The 17,304-nt window shown below is 38.4% G+C and overlaps 1 protein-coding gene across 5 annotated transcripts in view; it reads left to right on the plus strand.

The window, feature by feature from the left end:
- nipbla (NIPBL cohesin loading factor a) overlaps nt 1–17,157 on the plus strand; it is a 31,144-nt gene extending 13,987 nt beyond the window's left edge. For 4 of the 5 annotated variants that reach the window (XM_041998803.1, XM_041998804.1, XM_041998805.1 and 1 more), the window contains 33 exons: nt 6–109; nt 206–292; nt 439–670; nt 1,332–1,483; nt 1,580–1,660; nt 1,788–1,888; nt 2,079–2,208; nt 2,313–2,395; nt 2,736–2,868; nt 3,114–3,257; nt 4,498–4,584; nt 4,900–5,120; nt 5,302–5,404; nt 5,621–5,719; nt 5,914–6,060; nt 6,854–6,988; nt 7,219–7,317; nt 7,487–7,540; nt 7,613–7,721; nt 8,864–8,994; nt 9,470–9,610; nt 9,700–9,793; nt 11,225–11,379; nt 11,556–11,646; nt 12,877–13,050; nt 13,271–13,461; nt 13,549–13,656; nt 13,801–14,001; nt 14,380–14,526; nt 14,674–15,056; nt 15,146–15,320; nt 15,572–15,769; nt 15,881–17,157. In XM_041998803.1, the coding sequence (XP_041854737.1) occupies nt 6–109; nt 206–292; nt 439–670; nt 1,332–1,483; nt 1,580–1,660; nt 1,788–1,888; nt 2,079–2,208; nt 2,313–2,395; nt 2,736–2,868; nt 3,114–3,257; nt 4,498–4,584; nt 4,900–5,120; nt 5,302–5,404; nt 5,621–5,719; nt 5,914–6,060; nt 6,854–6,988; nt 7,219–7,317; nt 7,487–7,540; nt 7,613–7,721; nt 8,864–8,994; nt 9,470–9,610; nt 9,700–9,793; nt 11,225–11,379; nt 11,556–11,646; nt 12,877–13,050; nt 13,271–13,461; nt 13,549–13,656; nt 13,801–14,001; nt 14,380–14,526; nt 14,674–15,056; nt 15,146–15,320; nt 15,572–15,769; nt 15,881–16,243 (4,853 nt within the window). In that variant the 3' untranslated portion in view covers nt 16,244–17,157. The remainder of the gene's footprint in view (nt 1–5; nt 110–205; nt 293–438; nt 671–1,331; nt 1,484–1,579; nt 1,661–1,787; nt 1,889–2,078; nt 2,209–2,312; nt 2,396–2,735; nt 2,869–3,113; nt 3,258–4,497; nt 4,585–4,899; nt 5,121–5,301; nt 5,405–5,620; nt 5,720–5,913; nt 6,061–6,853; nt 6,989–7,218; nt 7,318–7,486; nt 7,541–7,612; nt 7,722–8,863; nt 8,995–9,469; nt 9,611–9,699; nt 9,794–11,224; nt 11,380–11,555; nt 11,647–12,876; nt 13,051–13,270; nt 13,462–13,548; nt 13,657–13,800; nt 14,002–14,379; nt 14,527–14,673; nt 15,057–15,145; nt 15,321–15,571; nt 15,770–15,880) is intronic. The other variant, XM_041998806.1, reaches the window with a different exon arrangement.
- Nucleotides 17,158–17,304: the final 147 nt, after the last annotated feature.

The raw sequence follows: 17,304 nt of genomic DNA on the forward strand, positions 1-17,304 counted from the left end.
ATCAGCAGATGATGATGAGATACCTCAGGAATTGCTACTTGGTAAACACCAGTTAAATGAGCTGGGTAGCGAGTCTGCCAAAATCAAGGCCATGGGCATCTCCAGCAGGGTAATACATATATTACTATAAACACTTTTTTTTTGCTATTGTGGAAATGTGAGGTTGTTTCAGATGTGGGGCTAAATAATATATCTGTTGTTGTAGATCCCATCAGATAAGTTAGTGAAGCTCTTGAACATCCTGGAGAAGAATATCCAAGATGGAGCAAAGCTGTCAACCTTGATGAATCACGTGAGTTCCATTTAATTCTTCTTTTGTTATTATCAGCAAGTAATTTTGAAAAAACTACATATTTTTTGTATAACTTAGTAAAAACTGTCATCCAGAGATCAGTTTGTTGGAAAATGTATTCACATTCATTCAATTCCCACCCTCAGGACCATGATGCGGAAGATGAGGAACGACTTTGGAGAGACCTGATAATGGAGAGAGTCACAAAGTCTGCAGACGCCTGTCTGACAGCTCTTAACATCATGACATCGGCACACATGCCGAAAGCTGTCTACATTGAAGATGTCATTGAGCGGGTGCTACAATACACAAAGTTCCACCTTCAGAACACACTGTATCCACAGTATGATCCCGTGTACAGGGTGGACCCACATGGAGGTGAACATTTTTACACAACCTTACTGAGTTTTGAAACCATGATTTTTAAAATGAGCCTTGGTCTGACACTTGAGAACTAAGTGAAACAAAACTGATGGCTTCTTGTATTTGACTGTACAAGAACTTTCCATGAACATTGCAGTGAAAACTATCATGTAACAAAGAAGAAGAAAATACCAGCAGAGAAAATCCACTATCTTAAATTTGAGATGGTGATTTTAGAATGCAAGTAAAGCCTTTCCAATTGCATGTGTTAGTAGTAGGGTTTTTATCAGAAAGCTAAAACGTGCAGGTCCATACCTTTATCCTAGAGTCCAGGCATGTCATTACAACATGAAGGGATGGCATTGTACTGTGTCCTATGGATGTTTTTCTCTGATTATTATAACCCTCAAACCTTAGCACTACTTTTGACTGGACCATGAATGTCAGCCTCATAAAGATTGATCAGTTTCATCTCATTTTTGCGAGGGTTGCTGATGATGTTGGTATCAGATTATGCAACAACATGATGTAATGTTTGGTAGACATTTGCTTCTTTAAAGAAAATATGAACTGTGCCTAATTTTGTTGCGCTGACTGCGGCATCCCTAGTAAAAATTTCCATTTCTGCTCGCCGGATACATTTTTTAAAATCTAGGTTATTGTGATTTTTTTCTAGGTGGCATGCTGAGCTCCAAGGCAAAGCGTGCAAAGTGTTCCACACACAAGCAGCGTGTCATTGTCATGTTGTACAACAAAGTGTGTGACATTGTCAGCAACATTTCTGAACTCTTAGAGATTCAGCTACTTACAGACACCACCATCCTTCAGGTAGAAGCTAAACACATTTATAGTCATCAGTTAATCAAGTCAGTAACTGCGTTACATATCAGATGATGACTCGTATCTTTTTTTTTTTTCTTCCAGGTTTCCTCTATGGGAATCACTCCATTTTTTGTGGAGAATGTCAGTGAGCTGCAGTTGTGTGCCATTAAACTAGTTACAGCGGTGGGTCTTTGTCTAAAGAAATGTATTTTTATCTAAAGACACTTCCATGGACTGAGCGGTTGTGTCTCTCTGAAATAGTACATTTCGATTATTGTCAAATTTCTCCTTCCTTTTGTTTTCTTCTCAGGTGTTCTCGCGGTATGAGAAGCACCGGCAGCTGATCTTGGAGGAGATCTTTACTTCTTTGGCCAGGCTGCCCACAAGCAAACGCTCTCTCAGGAATTTCAGGTAACTTGTTTAACATCTATTTGCACTCATTATTTATTGTTGCAGAGGTAATGCATAGATTTTAAAGGAATACTTATTTTAAGGCCCATCTTTATGGAAAAACATTGTGTTCCAAAACCCAAGTCCATTATTTTGCTAGATATCATACACAATGACAACTTACCAATTTTGCTGACCTTGTGTGTTTTAGGCTCAACAGCTCAGACCAGGATGGAGAGCCAATGTACATCCAAATGGTAACTGCTCTGGTGCTGCAGCTGATCCAGTGTGTGGTTCACCTCCCCAATGACAAGGACATTTTTGAAGAGTATGAAACCAAGGTGAGAGGACAAAATGCACCACGTATGCAAGTATAATTTTTTCACAAATTCAAATGCCATGTTTAGAAATCCTTTTCTTAAGAATCCCTTTTCTTCTCTTTTAGGTTGATCAGGATGTCTTGATAACCAACTCTTATGAGACTGCAATGAGAACAGCACAAAACTTCCTTTCAGTCTTCCTCAAAAAGTAATTATTGTTTTATTCTAGTCTTTCTTGAAACTGTGCTTTGAACTTTGATTACTATTGGTAACATTTTTTTTCTATGAGGACATAATTACTTATGCAGATTACTCCCATGATTTATTTCACTGCTTGTCACAAGAAATAATGATCAGACCTGTTAACCTGATAGTGTGAAATCTTTACCTAAAAACAGTGTTTTTAAACTGTTTTTCTACCTAGTGTATGCTGTTAGTGCATGAAATACACATCGTTCGTGATACTGTCCACCAAGCTTTACATGGTTGTTTGATGATTTTTGGTCTTTTGAATTGTATTGTAATGCCTACCATTCATTCACCCTCAGGTGTGGCAGCAAGCAAGGAGAAGAAGATTATCGGCCATTATTTGAGAATTTTGTCCAGGACCTGCTCTCAACCGTAAATAAACCTGAGTGGCCTGCTGCAGAGTTGTTGCTCAGTCTGCTTGGTAGATTGCTGGTCAGTATAATCAAGTTCTTTGTCTAAAATGGAAATGCTGCTGTTTGTGCTTAAGGGCTTTATATGTGTCACATTTGTTCAGGTGCCATCAGTTTTGTGTGTCTGAAATGTGATAATGAATCATTTGTTTTTTTCTCTAATGCACCATGCAAATGAAAGTCAGTATTTGAAAATATAATGATCCTTCATTTCTTGCTGACATCTGATCTTACAGTTCCTTTTCTCTCTGTTTTTGCTCTCATCAGGTACACCAGTTCAGTAATAAACAGACTGAGATGGCTCTAAGAGTAGCATCTTTAGACTACCTTGGCACAGTGGCTGCCCGTCTAAGAAAGGACGCAGTCACAAGCAAGATGGACCAGAGATCAATAGATCGAATCCTACAAGAGGTACATGGACTATTTATTTAGCACATAAAGCGGTCATGCACAACATTACAACAGGTTGAAGTGAGTGACATTGGTTGTCTTGTCTGGGAACTGTCAGCAGGATTTGCAAGGCACAAAGTGAATGCTTGGTTCTTAAAAGCCTAATTTGATAAGAACAATGTTGTAATGATCAATCACTTAATTAGAGTATCTCCAAATGAATAATGTTGTATGGGGTATTCTTGCTATGCAAGGGTTAGAATCTATCTAAAGTAATGCAATCCATAGCTCTGTCCAGATAGGTAATTGGTTTCTTTTAATTCTTCTTAAGAGTGAGTGTAAATAGTTAGTTTACGTGCAAGTTGTTTGTCCAGAGTAACCCTGCCTCTCGCCTTATAGCTGCTGGGATAGGTTCCAGCCCTATGCAACCCTGCATAGGAATGAGTGGGTATAGAAACTGAATGAATAAAAATAAAATGCATCACATGTTGGTCCATTCCATTCTGCTTAAGATGGCAGTGATAATACTGTTACAAGCACCTTCAGAGGACATATTACCATCAGAACTGGACCCTGGAGCAACACTGGGATTGTATGTGCATGTAAATTGTGTACCCTAGGGTGCAAATTGGCAGATACATTGATTTTCTGGGCAACTTCATACTAGGAAAATTTGGTATTGCTGTCCATGCAGGTACTATTTTGACATGTTCCTCTAGCGCAAACATTGTTGCAGTTCAGTTACCCTTTAATGTGTGTGTTCTGTGATGGCAATTGCTTCTTTTAGCAGGATAACACACCTTGCCACACTGCAGAAATGCTTCTGAAATAGTTTAATAAGCATGGCACAGGGTTCAAGGTGTTGACTTGGCCCCCAAATTTAACTGATAATTCTGATGATCTGGTTAAGTATCTGCAGAATGTGCTTGAAAAACAGTTGTAATTTACAGTATCCGCCTTAAAGGATATAAAGATTCTACTGTTAATGTCTGTGAATATGTTGACACAGGACATCTTGAGAGATATGTTGTGGAGTTTATGCCAGACTTATTTTGTTAGCCCAAGGGTGCATAAACGGCATAAAGGGAGCTGTTTTAATGTTATGGCTGACCAATGTACTTTTCCCCATGATGACAAAAGTTAAGGAAACTGATAAGCAGGATATGTATTTTACAGTTAAGTTTCTTTTTTATCTTATGATTGATTCCTAGCTTTTTACTTAATATGGATTTGTGTATAATCTGTTTCTGTGATTATGTAGTCTCCAGGCAATGATGAGACCCAGCAGCTGCAGAAAGCTTTACTGGACTATATGGAAGAGAATGCTGAGACGGATCCTTCACTGGTGGTGAGTTTACATCAGACTAATTCTGCAAGTGTGGATTTCGGGAGTCAGTTTGCATGTTAGTATCACAGCTTTAGTTTCAGTTTCATTATTTTAAATGGCCTGTTTAACCATAAACGGATATGCTTTCCAATAGGTAATGGCTATATGCATGCACAACAGTAAAACACAACAATCAAAAAATCTATGAAACTGGTGGCTATATATGTCTGCAATAATTGTCACTTAATGTTAAAATGTTTTATAATTTTCTATTTTTGACCAAGAGATGTTTTTCATTCAGATGAATCTTATGCTGATAAATTGTTTGTTCTCTAGTTTGCTAGAAAGTTCTACATTGCCCAGTGGTTCCGTGATGCTACAACAGAAGCTGAGAAGTCCATGCGAAACCAGAATCCGAAGGATGACGATTCATCAGATGGACCACAACATGCAAAGGAGGTGGAAACAACTGGTGAAATTATGCAGCGTGCAGAGAAGCGCAAGAAGTTCCTCCGCAACATCATTAAGACCATACCGGCTCATTTCACCACACTGAAGTAAGGACTGCTGGATGTTTCAGCGTTGCTCTTTGTGACAAACTTTGATGGCTCGGATCTGTCCTTTGTTGACTTTCCTTTCTATTTGTTTACTTTGTTATCACAGACATCTGTCAGTACCACTGCCAGCTGTATGACTGTGCCAACTTGTAAATTTTTCCCTCTTTGCGCTTCTCCTCAGAATGAACTCTGATACTGTGGACTATGATGACTCCTGTCTGATTGTGCGTTATTTGGCCTCCATGAGGCCGTTTGCCCAGAGCTTTGATATTTATTTAACACAGGTAAGACTCAAATATCCTCAGTGGATCTTTTTTTTTTTTTTTTTTTTTTTTTTGGGTGAGGCGCAAGAACCATAAAACAAATTATTACTGTTAATAATGGAGCTGGATGGTTTTTCTTGACATTTAAACTGTAAAACAGAACAAAGACAACTTTGTTTAACCATAGGTTTCTGTATTCTAATTGTTTTTAAATTAAAATAAACAAAATCTTTTTAGATCTTACGAGTTCTTGGGGAAAGTGCCATTGCTGTAAGGACTAAAGCCATGAAATGTCTGTCTGAAGTTGTGGCTGTTGATCCCAGCATACTGGCAAGGGTATGTCTAAAGTTGTTTGCATATATTTTATGCCTTCTAACATAGAGTTTAATAGACTGCATATCATGTGGCCTGACTAAACATATCTTTTTTTATTCTATTTAAAAGTGTTATTGTTTTCCATTGCTGTTGAAGTTATTCTTTCTTTTATTCTGTTCTGTGAACTGATATTCCAATATTGTCCACATCTTAAGTCTGACATGCAGCGAGGTGTCCACGGTCGTTTGATGGACAACTCCACCAGTGTGAGAGAGGCAGCTGTAGAGCTGCTGGGCAGATTTGTGCTCAGCAGACCCCAACTCACTGAGCAGTACTACGACATGCTAATAGAGCGGATACTGGTAAGTTTCCTTCTTCCTTACTCAAAATGTTGGCCATTATGTACTAGTAGAAGTATCGATATGTCAATTGCTGTTCTCCCCATCAAATTTAACAGTTGTGCGCAAATTAATATTCTGTTCATCCTCCTCTGGCCATACCAGAAGTATATCTTATCTGTTATGATGACATAAGATTCCTGGTATGGTCCTATGATTGCACACTTCTTAGAGTTAATGTGGATTAAGCTGAGTCTCTGAGCACCCACCAAAATGTTTAATTTTTTTCCTCAAAATTGCACAGTTTGAATGGTTTGCGTCTGAAAGTAAATATCTTGAGTTTTCAAACAAAAACACACTTGAAATTAAACTCATGGACAAGCACTACAGGGACGGATAAAGAGGAATATATTTATATTTTTAAATTATTTTTAACCTGATTAGTATTTACCTCAATACAAAGATAAGTAAGAAGCCAGTTCAGAATCAACTTAGATCTTTGTTCTATGTTGAGATGATGAGGGGTATGTGTAATAAATGCTGTTTTTAAAAAAACATTTAAAAAAAAAAAGTCATTCCTTGAACAAAAAGTCTGGGAATTGGAATATATAGACATTGTTTTGCTTGTTGTCATGGTAATGTGAAGGAGGGTTCATGTGAAGTTCACTTGTCATTACAGTCTTATACTGCCACCTGTTGGCAAAGAAGTGCTTCAGCACCTCATGCAGGGGATTCTTTTCTGTATGAAAATCAGAGCTTTGTTTTTGATGCATATAAGAGTTGAATATAAGAATTTTTATATATTTCTTACACCCAGGACACTGGTATCAGCGTAAGAAAGCGGGTGATTAAGATTCTCAGAGACATCTGTCTGGAGCAGCCAACCTTCAGTAAAATTACTGAGATGTGTGTGAAGATGATCCGCAGGGTCAATGATGAAGAAGGAATCAAGGTAGGGATCAGCTGCATCTTTTTCTGTTCACTCTTTGACTTGATTTGTCATTATTTTATGAATTTATTGCAGCATTTTGTAAAGTACATCTGTCTGTATTGCAAAATCAAATTAAATGAAATGAAAAATACTCTATTAATCCCAGAAGGAAATTCTAATTATACATTTCTCCACAAAACTTTGCCCTAGAAAGACATTTAAAGATGTTTATACGTTCAACTTCTTCACAGAAACTGGTGAATGAGACATTCCAGAAGCTGTGGTTTACTCCAACTCCAGCACATGACAAAGAGACCATGACCAGAAAGATTCTCAACATAACTGATGTTGTAAGTTCAACTGACTAACCATTTTATTATGTATTTAATTTTTAAATGTTGTCTCTTTTAAATGTTGTCTCTTATTGAGAAAGTCCCATCTCTAATCAACCTTTCCAGGCTTGTTCAATAATAAACTTAGGCCAGTATTGCTTATCCAACTGTCTTATATCTACTTCAGGTTGCAGCATGTCGAGACACTGGTTATGACTGGTTTGAGCAGCTTCTTCAAAATGTAAGTCAATAGTTTTAGTTTGACATAACATTCTTTAAAAGTTGTATAAAACTAACATTGTCTCTCCTTCAGCTTCTGAAGTCTGAGGAGGATGCGTCGTATAAGCCAGCCAAAAAGGCCTGTGTTCAGCTGGTTGACAATCTGGTGGAGCACATCCTTAAATATGAGGAGTCTCTTGCAGGTACTCTTTTGTTTAATTTGACAATCTCAGCTGTATCAATAGGGCTGGGCGATTAGTCGAATTTTAATCTCAATTATGATCTGGGTTTTCAATGATCATAAAATGAAATGATCTGATTCGATAGGCCCTTCTCAGTTTAGTCTTGTGCTATTTTCTATTCCAAATTGAGTGCCACTTGGAGCGCACTGCTGCAGACTCCTCCCACGGCCCCAACCACTTTGGTTTTATTCAACAAATACCTTAAGTTATGGGCTTGACACACGGGAGGCGACATCACTCCTTCTCCATTAAATTTCTATGGAACTTGTGTGCCCTCCTCCAGCCAAGCGACAGGTGACATTTGTGCATGTGAAATGTCGCGCTCGTTCACATAGACGTGCACACGGGGGCTTGCGACGCGACACAAGAAAATAGAAAAATTTTCAATTTTTGTGAGTCACGACTAAATAATCCACCAGAGACACAGAGAGATAACAAATGTTATAAACAACTTTTTTTTCTCACCAAAGACCAGTGCTCAGGTAACACAGTGAACAACCTGGGATTTAAGAAACTCAACACTTTGGACAAACGGCGTCACTGCCATCTCATCCCCATTTTAGTCGAGTGTCTCCCTGCCTTGTATGATGAGCATCATGAGGGTGTTGTGAAGGACGTGGCTACAGTCCAATGTTTCGCCACCTCTACAGACCTGTGGTCAAGCCGCACCATAGAGCTGTATATGACGCGGATTTTAACGTGAAAATGAAATGTCTTCAGACTCATTTTTTCCATATCACACCGGGCAGAACATAGCTGCTGGTCTGAGACAAAGAATAGCTACTGGGACCTGGGTGAAAAGAAACTAGTCTGTACTACCACAGACAACGCTTCAAATGTCACACTAGCTGCCCTCTCCCCATCTCTTTCTTTTTTTCTAATTGTGTTAAATAAGCAATCTTAATTTCAATCAAAATAATTGTGATTATCATTTTTCCTATAATCGAGCAGCCCTAATATGCAGCTGAAGAGTTTTTGTTTATTTGCTGTCTGAAGTTTTTTAAGTTTTTCTTCAAGTTTATTAGAACGTAAACGTTTTCTACTTAAATATGGTACTTCTGTAAAGGTCAAAAGTAAATGATAATTTTTCTTTTTTTTTGTAGAAAACAAGGGGGTAAACTCAACACGGCTTGTGGCGTGTATTACCACCTTGTACTTGTTCAGCAAGATCAGAGCCCAGCTCATGGTCAAACATGCCATGACCATGCAGCCTTACCTGACCACAAAGTGTAACGTAAGTTATGTTTTTTCAGATTAATTGTTGAAACAGAAATAATGGTTTCTAAATTCCGGACTGGCACTGGAACTGCTTTGATGGAAAAGGGGCTTTTGTGGGGCATGTATATTCCGCTAATTTTATTGTCAAATGAATGTGTCCATGTATCCATCTTTGTGTTGGAGCAAGCAGTGTTCTAGCTTTGTCTGTACCGGACAAAAAACTTTAAGTTAAAAAAAATTCCCATATTGTAAGGGAGGAGATTGGGTTTATATTTGTGCCCTGTGGGATTCGGGTCTCCCATATGGGAGACAGATGTCCTGCCAAATGAGCAATCCAGCTGCTCTGTTTTTAAGTGTACTGTGAGATTCTGCAGTTTAAGTACAAAACAGTAGTTTCCTAAAGTCATATATTACCCCTACTAGCCATTGTTGGTGTGAAATTTGAAGGTGGTTCTCTAGTAATAACTGATATGTTTGTGTTTACCATGCAGACTGCCAATGACTTCATGGTTATCTGTAATGTGGCAAAGATCCTGGAGCTTGTGGTGCCTCTGATGGAACACCCCAGTGAAACTTTCCTCGCCACAATCGAAGAAGATCTCATGAAGCTCATCATCAAATATGGCATGACGGTGTGTGGAACTGACTTTTTTAGAAGGTTATGTTAGTGTGTGAAATCTTTTTTTAGGGGTTACATTATGGTTTTTCTCTTTTTCTTTAGGTGGTCCAGCACTGTGTGAGCTGTCTCGGAGCTGTTGTAAATAAAGTCACACACAACTACAAGTTTGTGTGGGCTTGCTTCAACAAATTCTATGGTGAGATATGCACTTAAACAACTTGATACTTTTTTTGATAGTCACCCTTTTTTATTTTTTGATTACTTTGGAAATAAAATATTTTCTTTTCTACCTTTGCAATTGTAGCTGTACATTTTGACATTAACACAAGTGGTTCCGAAAAACACGACATCTTTACGGTACTTAACACTGTGTGCATGACTGTTAGTCAAGGGATCATTCTGACCATATTATTATTTCAATGCAAATTTTCCATCTCCGGGCTGTATAAGCTTGACAGCCTATTGGATTTCAGCATACAAGCTGATGCACATTTGTTAATTGAGGGAGGATGTTTGCACAATCTTTAGCAGCTTCTATTCCTCTGGCAAAAGAAAAGAGAATTTCCAGACTCTGAAAAGTAAAAAAAATTAATAAATAAATAAAAATATCAGAATTATGCAGCACTCTTTTTAAATGACCACAGAACCATCAAACATTTTGTTGCGATTTCCCAAAAGGGTTACAAGAAAAATGTTGAGAGAAAAAGACACAAATTAACTGCTAGAAATTTAAGAAGAATCAAATGTGAAGCTACCGGGAACTCATTAACCACCAGTGCTGTCCTATTCCACCACTGTAACCTGCCTGGAATATCCCAAAGTACAAGGCATTCAGTGCACAAAGACATGGCCAAGGTAAGAAAAGCTAAAACCTGACCACTACTGAATAAAATACATAAGCTGAAACACCAAGACTGAGCCAAGAAATATCTGAAAGTGGATTTTACAAAGGTTTTAAGTACTAATGAAATGAGAATGACTCTTAATGGACCAGGTGGATGGGCCAGCGGCTGGATAAGCAATGGGCAGAGAGCTCCACTCCGACTCAGACCTAAGCAAACTAGAGGTGGGGTCCTGGTGTTGGCTGTTATTATTGGAGGTATTATGAGTTTGTTGGACCGTTTTGGGTGGAGAATGGACTCAACTGCACTCCCAAACCAACAGGTCTGTTTCTAGAAGAAACTCTGCTGTACAGGAAAAAGTGGTCAAGAAAGTCAGGAAACTGACCGACTCCATGGATGGAAGACGTTTGAGCGTTATTGAAAAGAAAGACAGCTATGTTGGTCACTGATTTTATTTTTTTGAATTGGCAAAAATGCTTATAAAGTTGAGTTATGTATTTATTATTTTTGCATTAACAGATGACAGTAAGTGAGATGGGGAAAAATGTTTTTCTTGTGTGATAATTCTGCACAATAATACTAATTGTGCACACAGATATTTTTGTGAAGTCAAATCCTCACTTTTACTTAGTTAAATATTCAGGTTTGAAGTTTATTAACATTTTGGATTGACAAAGAGCACTGATGTGGTTAAACAATAAAACTAACTGTGCACACTGTGTACAATTAGATTTAGCAATAAGCAGGTTTGTCTTATAAAAACTCAAATCTGTGTTTTTTCTCAGGTGCACTTAACAAGCTTAAGATTCAGCATCAGGACGATCCTAACAGCACAACGTTGGTAGCAAACAAGCCTTTTCTGCTGAGATCGCTCTTCACTGTGGGTGCCCTGGCCCGACACTTTGATTTTGATCTTGAAGAGTTCAAGGGCACTAACAAGGTAGGGTAATAGTTGTAATATTTAACTATTTAAATCAGTCAGCTGGACAGAGCTTTGGATAGCAGTTTTAGGTTTATTAGCTTTTAGGATTAGAAAGAAAACAATTATCTATAAAGAGAAAAAGTTACTGCAGCCAAATATTTTAATGCAAGTACACTTTTTGAAATTGTGTGCAGGTTGTTATCAAGGAGAAAGTTCTTGAACTGCTGCTATACTTTACCAAACATGAGGATGAAGAAGTCAAGACCAAAGCCATCATTGGCTTAGGTAAGAAGACTTTTGGAGTTTCCATTTGTACTGTTTTCATGTCTCAATACTGAAATGAGACAATTTCATTTGGACTGAAGGAGGAGCTGATTGAAATTTTGTGATCAGGTCAAGCTCACTGTGACCTCAACATCTATCCCATTTTGTAGAACACTTGAAGGGAATTTATTTTAATCTGGCATGAATTTGAATTGGACTATCGTTTTTTTTTCTGTTAGATATTGATAGGTAAGGTACAAAGACTACCAAAACACAGTTTTTGTAGCTTGAGTCGTACAAGAGCAAGTGTGTAATTCTAGTTAATGTGGTTAAGTTTGACAAAGGTGGTGGTGCTTTTCCATTACAAGGTACCACACTTCATGGTACTGGCTCGTGGCTATGCTGTACTTTCTTGAAACTACTTTAGTCAAGTGTGCTGAACCAATTCCATACAGTGATGTTGCAGAACATTGACTGGTCAGAATCATGATCTCTGGGTGTAAACAACAGCACACACTTCCTTGTTCCATAAAGTGTTTTGAAAGTCCAGCAGAAAATTTATAATATATATTCTGTATATTCGAGTGCATGGATTGCATACTGTAAACATGACAAAATAAAAACATGAGCATGTTTATTTATTGGCTGAGTTTGGATAGACTTTTTTTCTTCCTTTGCCGATAGAGTTGAGCTCTGCCGCTCAGTCATCATGATTACTGCCAGCAGACATTCAAACTCATCTGAACTAAAAGCCTGTCACAAATACATTCCGTACTATTACCACCCTGTACTCATTTGTAAGTCACTTTGGATAAAAGCATCTGCTGAATCAATGTAATGTAATAAATACACACACAGCAAAGTTGTGTGTCTCATCTGTGTCGCCACAGCTTTACACACACTGTACTAATAAATAGCTTATCCCTCCAACAGTGAGTCCTATATGTAGTGGAAAACAAAGCAGAGGAAAGATGTACCAAGTCGTACTGTGCAGTGCTATGTCATAAAAAAGCACTCTACATGTCACCACTTTCATTTTTACATCTATGTTTTTAAAAAATTAACAGGGGGAAATGTTGTTTTGCTCAATCACTTACCCTCAGAAAAGTTACCAGCAAGTGAAGAGAGAAATGTACTGGAAGCCTTTTTTTTTTTTTAAAGAACAATGTTCATGCTCCAGCAAATGGAAATTAGATAGATGAAGTGTGTTTTGTTTATTTTGTTATATAGTAAATCAATATTGTTTTCCAGGTTTCCTTGTGATCATGCATCCGAGCCAGATGTTTATGCCTGACGTGAAGTCCTTGTATAATGGCATCCTGGCTGACAGCTCCTCCTCCATCAACCTCAAAATCCAGATCCTCAAAAACCTGCAGACATACCTTCAGGAAGAGGACACGCGAATGCAGGAAGCAGACAGAGAATGTAAGTAAAGCTGGTGCTGTTGTCGCATGCAGCAGTTTTTTTTTTAATCCATCTCTTGTGTGATGCATATTCCAGTAATTCTCACATTACTTTATTTTATTTAATTCATTTGCTTGTGTTAGACTAAAGAAAGTTATGCAGAGCGGTTCTTTTAAAAATATATTTTGGTACATTAGTGTAAAAATAAAAATACTCAAATTCTTGTCTTTTGTCTTTGTAGGGAAAAAACTGTCCAAACAGGAGGATCTGAAAGAGATGGGAGACATTTCTTCAGGGATGAGTAGCTCCATCATGCAGCTTTATCTAAAACAGGTGTTGGAGGCGTTCTTCCACACCCAGTCCAGCGTACGGCACTTTGCTCTCAATGTCATTGCTCTCACACTCAACCAGGGTCTCATCCATCCTGTACAGGTAAGAAGAGAAACCCACATTGTAGTTTTCTGAGAAGATTTATGTTTATGTTGCTTGTGAACACGGTTGTTCATCTTGTCTCCGCAGTGTGTACCCTACCTCATTGCAATGGGAACAGACCCAGAGCCCAGCATGAGGAACAAAGCTGACCAGCAGCTGGTGGAAATTGACAAGAAATACACAGGATTCATTCATGTGAGTTGATGTCCAGTGTTGCCAGTTTTTAGAAATACAGGTTAACTTTCTGTTTTAACTAGTTAAACCATTTGCTGAAAAGTAATCTATTCATTCATTCATGCTTCCTTTGTAATGCTTCTTTTTCATCTTACGTGATCGTAGATGAAGGCAGTTGCTGGGATGAAGATGTCATACAGTTTGCAGCAGGCCATTGCTTCATCTCGTAAAACCATAATAAGAGGCTTCAGGCAGGATGAGACCCACTCCGCTCTTTGCTCACACCTCTACTCTATGATCCGGGGGAACCGCCAGCATCGCAGGGCTTTTCTCATCTCGTTGCTGAACCTCTTTGATGACAGCGCTGTGAGTAAATCTGCTCTCATTTTTACACTACTAAGCATGAGGTCATATTTTTGGATATCAAGTGTAAATTAACGTTTAATTAGTTTTAAAGTTAATGACAGGAATTATAATGAAAGGCTTCTTTTAATCTTTTTATAAATATATCTTTCAGTGATGCTACTGATTTTTAAAGAAACAATGAAAATGCTGGAATTGAATCTGAATACATTTAAAAAGACTAATTTATTTATTTTTTTTACTATATGTGTTAATGAAAATGGACATAAAAGGAGAATAACTAGGGAACTCCCATCATTTCTAAGAAGTTTACTATACTGAATAAGTTTGTGTCAGGAACTGACTTGAGTTCTTGCTCTTTCTTTCTCTGTCTTTCTGCAGAAGACAGAAGTGAACATGCTGCTGTTCATCGCAGACAACCTGGCCTGTTTCCCCTACCAGAGCCAGGAAGAACCTCTCTTCATCATGCACCACATAGACATCACCCTCTCTGTTTCTGGCAGCAATTTGTTGCAAACTTTCAAAGAAGTAGGATGAATGACAGTTTTGAGAAAAATCTTGCATTTGTAATGTCCATTCAGGATGTGTATTTTATATTCTGTATTATTCAGGATAGGAAATAGAAGCCTAAAGTACGTATTCTACTCTCCGCCCCCCCACCCCCCCTCCTTGCAGCTTCTTCTAAAGGAGCCGAGACGTAAGGAGAAGAAAGTAAAAGAATGGAAAAACACGTCTGATGGTGAGGAAGATGATGAAAAGATGAACTGTGATTCTCCCAAGAGTGACGAGGAAGAAAACAGCAACAGTGATGATGATGAACATGATGATGACGAAGTGATTCGGCGGCCAAAGAAGACAAGAAAAGTTGTGGCAAACTCGGACAGCTCAGAGTCTGAATCCGATCTGGAGGATTTGGATGTAGAAGATGTGGACAAAGTAATGAGGCTCCTCCCAGAAAACCCCACAGGACTCTTAGACTTTGCCAATGCTGTTCAAGGCATCCTGCTTCTGCTGGTGCTCAAACAGCATCTAAAGAACCAGTACGGATTCTCTGACAGGTAAGAGCCACCAAACTCAGTGAGGATTCAACCAGCAAATTTGAGAATTTCATAACACTTGTACATTAAAATGTTTTGTCTGTAAACAGTAAAATTCAGAAGTACTCTCCAACTGAGTCAGCCAAGGTGTACGATAAGACAGTAAACAGAAAAAGCAACGTTCACTTCCACCCCCGACAAACTATTGACTTCATCTCCAACAACATGGCTCACGCCACACTGACGCACGATGTAAAAAGGCGGATAGTGAAACAGTACCTGGATGTAAGTAATAAAGCTTCATCAGACAAATGTTTTGTGCTTATTGTTGTAAAGTTTTTCAGTTAGCTGAGTTATTTTATATTTTCTTTGCATCTACTTACACAAACTTAAAAAAATCCCTCTTCAGTATTAAGTTTGTAAGGGTTTTTTAAACTGCACATGACCATATATTTGTTTATTTGTTTTAGACGCCATTACCTGCTCTGCGGTGTGAATTGTTCTCAGTTATTGTTTTGTCTCTTCAATGCACACAGTTTAAGGTTCTGATGGAACATCTGGATCCAGATGAGGAAGATGAGGAGGGAGAAGCATCTGCCAGCGCCAACATCAGAAACAAAGCCATAAACGCCCTACTGGGAGGCTCTGGCCTCATGTCAGGACCCAGTCCGCGCAATCAGGCGGGGCCAGAAACAGATGATGATGATAGTGACAGTGACGAAAGGACAGCAGGGGTGAGATGGATAGAGTTGCCAGACTACTCATGAATTCATTTTAAATATAAACTTTGCCATTTTAAAATTTGAGGGAAATTAATGCAGTTCTTTTTTTCGTCTTCCTCGCAGTCCTCTCGAAGGTCAAGGCGAGCAGGGGACTCCTCGGATCCCGGCCGTATGAGTGAGGCAGTGGAGGCAATGGATGTAATTGCTCTCTGTTGCCCCAAATACAAAGACCGACCACAAATAGCTCGAGTTGTCCAGAAGACCTCAAATGGATACACCATCCACTGGATGGCAGGCTCCTACTCGGGACCCTGGGCAGAGGCCAAGAAACGTGATGGCCGCAAACAGGTGCCTTGGGTGGACACAATTAAGGAGTCGGACATCATTTACAAGAAGATTGCCTTGACCAGCAACCAAAAACTGAGCAACAAAGTAGTACAGACTTTACGCTCACTATATGCAGCGCGGGAAGGAGGGGCTAGCTAATGGCTCCTTTGTTTTGTTTTGTTTTGTTTTGTTTTTTTTTTTATTTTTTTTGTTCCCCTGCTCCATTTCTACTTTATCAAAATCCTCCTTTTTCTCCTCCTCCTCCTCATCAACTTGACACCTCCAACAACACAGCCAAACTTCACTGGATTCCTACCCTGCCCCATCTCCTTCCTCATTTTGTAAGAGAACACAAGAGGGCAAGAATATTTGACACTACATACTTTTACATGAGTTATTCTTGCAGAAATGACACAAAACTTATATTAGAGGGACTGCTCGTGTTTTGTTTGTGTACATGTTCAGAGGATAGAATCCTGAAGGCATTAAAGGAATAATTCACCCAAATTATCCCTTAAGAGGCTATCAGAAAAGAGACCTGGAGGGAAATGTTTGTCAACATTGTTGTGGGAGCTCCTTCGCTGTTGTGCAGCAGATTCTAGTCGCTCATTTCTACTCCCACTGTATCATAGTTTAACACGAAAAAAACTAAAATGTTTATATCTCTGAATACAAAAAAAGCTGTAAAAAAAGAATAAAACCTTAAGTGAATGTTGGAAATTAGTCTTTTTGATGTTCTTATTAAAGTGTTTTTTGGAGTTTATTATACTTCTAGCACCCTGATGGTTTTCCTTTTAGCTTTTAGATATTTGGAAAAAAAGAAAAAAAATTTAAAAAATAAGAATTTTTATTTTTGTTCACGTTTATTTGTCCAAGCTGTACAATGGCAGAGTCCTCTGAATATAATTTATTCTATTTCAAACTACGCATGCAGTATATGTGGCCTATTGCAGGAGGATATTTTGTAAATGTAGATTTTGTTGTATTAGGTCACTCTAGTAATAAGAGGAAAAGGGATTCATACCCTTTTGGTGGAACAAATACTGCAATAAATTTTCTACTTCTCTTTGTCACTTGTCTGCTCAAAGTGTTGATATGAACCTCTCAATTTGTAAATGTGTTAAGAAAATATTTGATCAGGATATTGTAACTTCATAGACTGGAAATGATAAGATTAGTTCAAGAAAAGAGCCTACAAATAATGGTATTTGAGAGTTTCT

The sequence above is a fragment of the Melanotaenia boesemani genome, chromosome 11, assembly GCF_017639745.1.
Source record: "Melanotaenia boesemani isolate fMelBoe1 chromosome 11, fMelBoe1.pri, whole genome shotgun sequence".
Lineage (NCBI taxonomy): Eukaryota > Metazoa > Chordata > Actinopteri > Atheriniformes > Melanotaeniidae > Melanotaenia > Melanotaenia boesemani.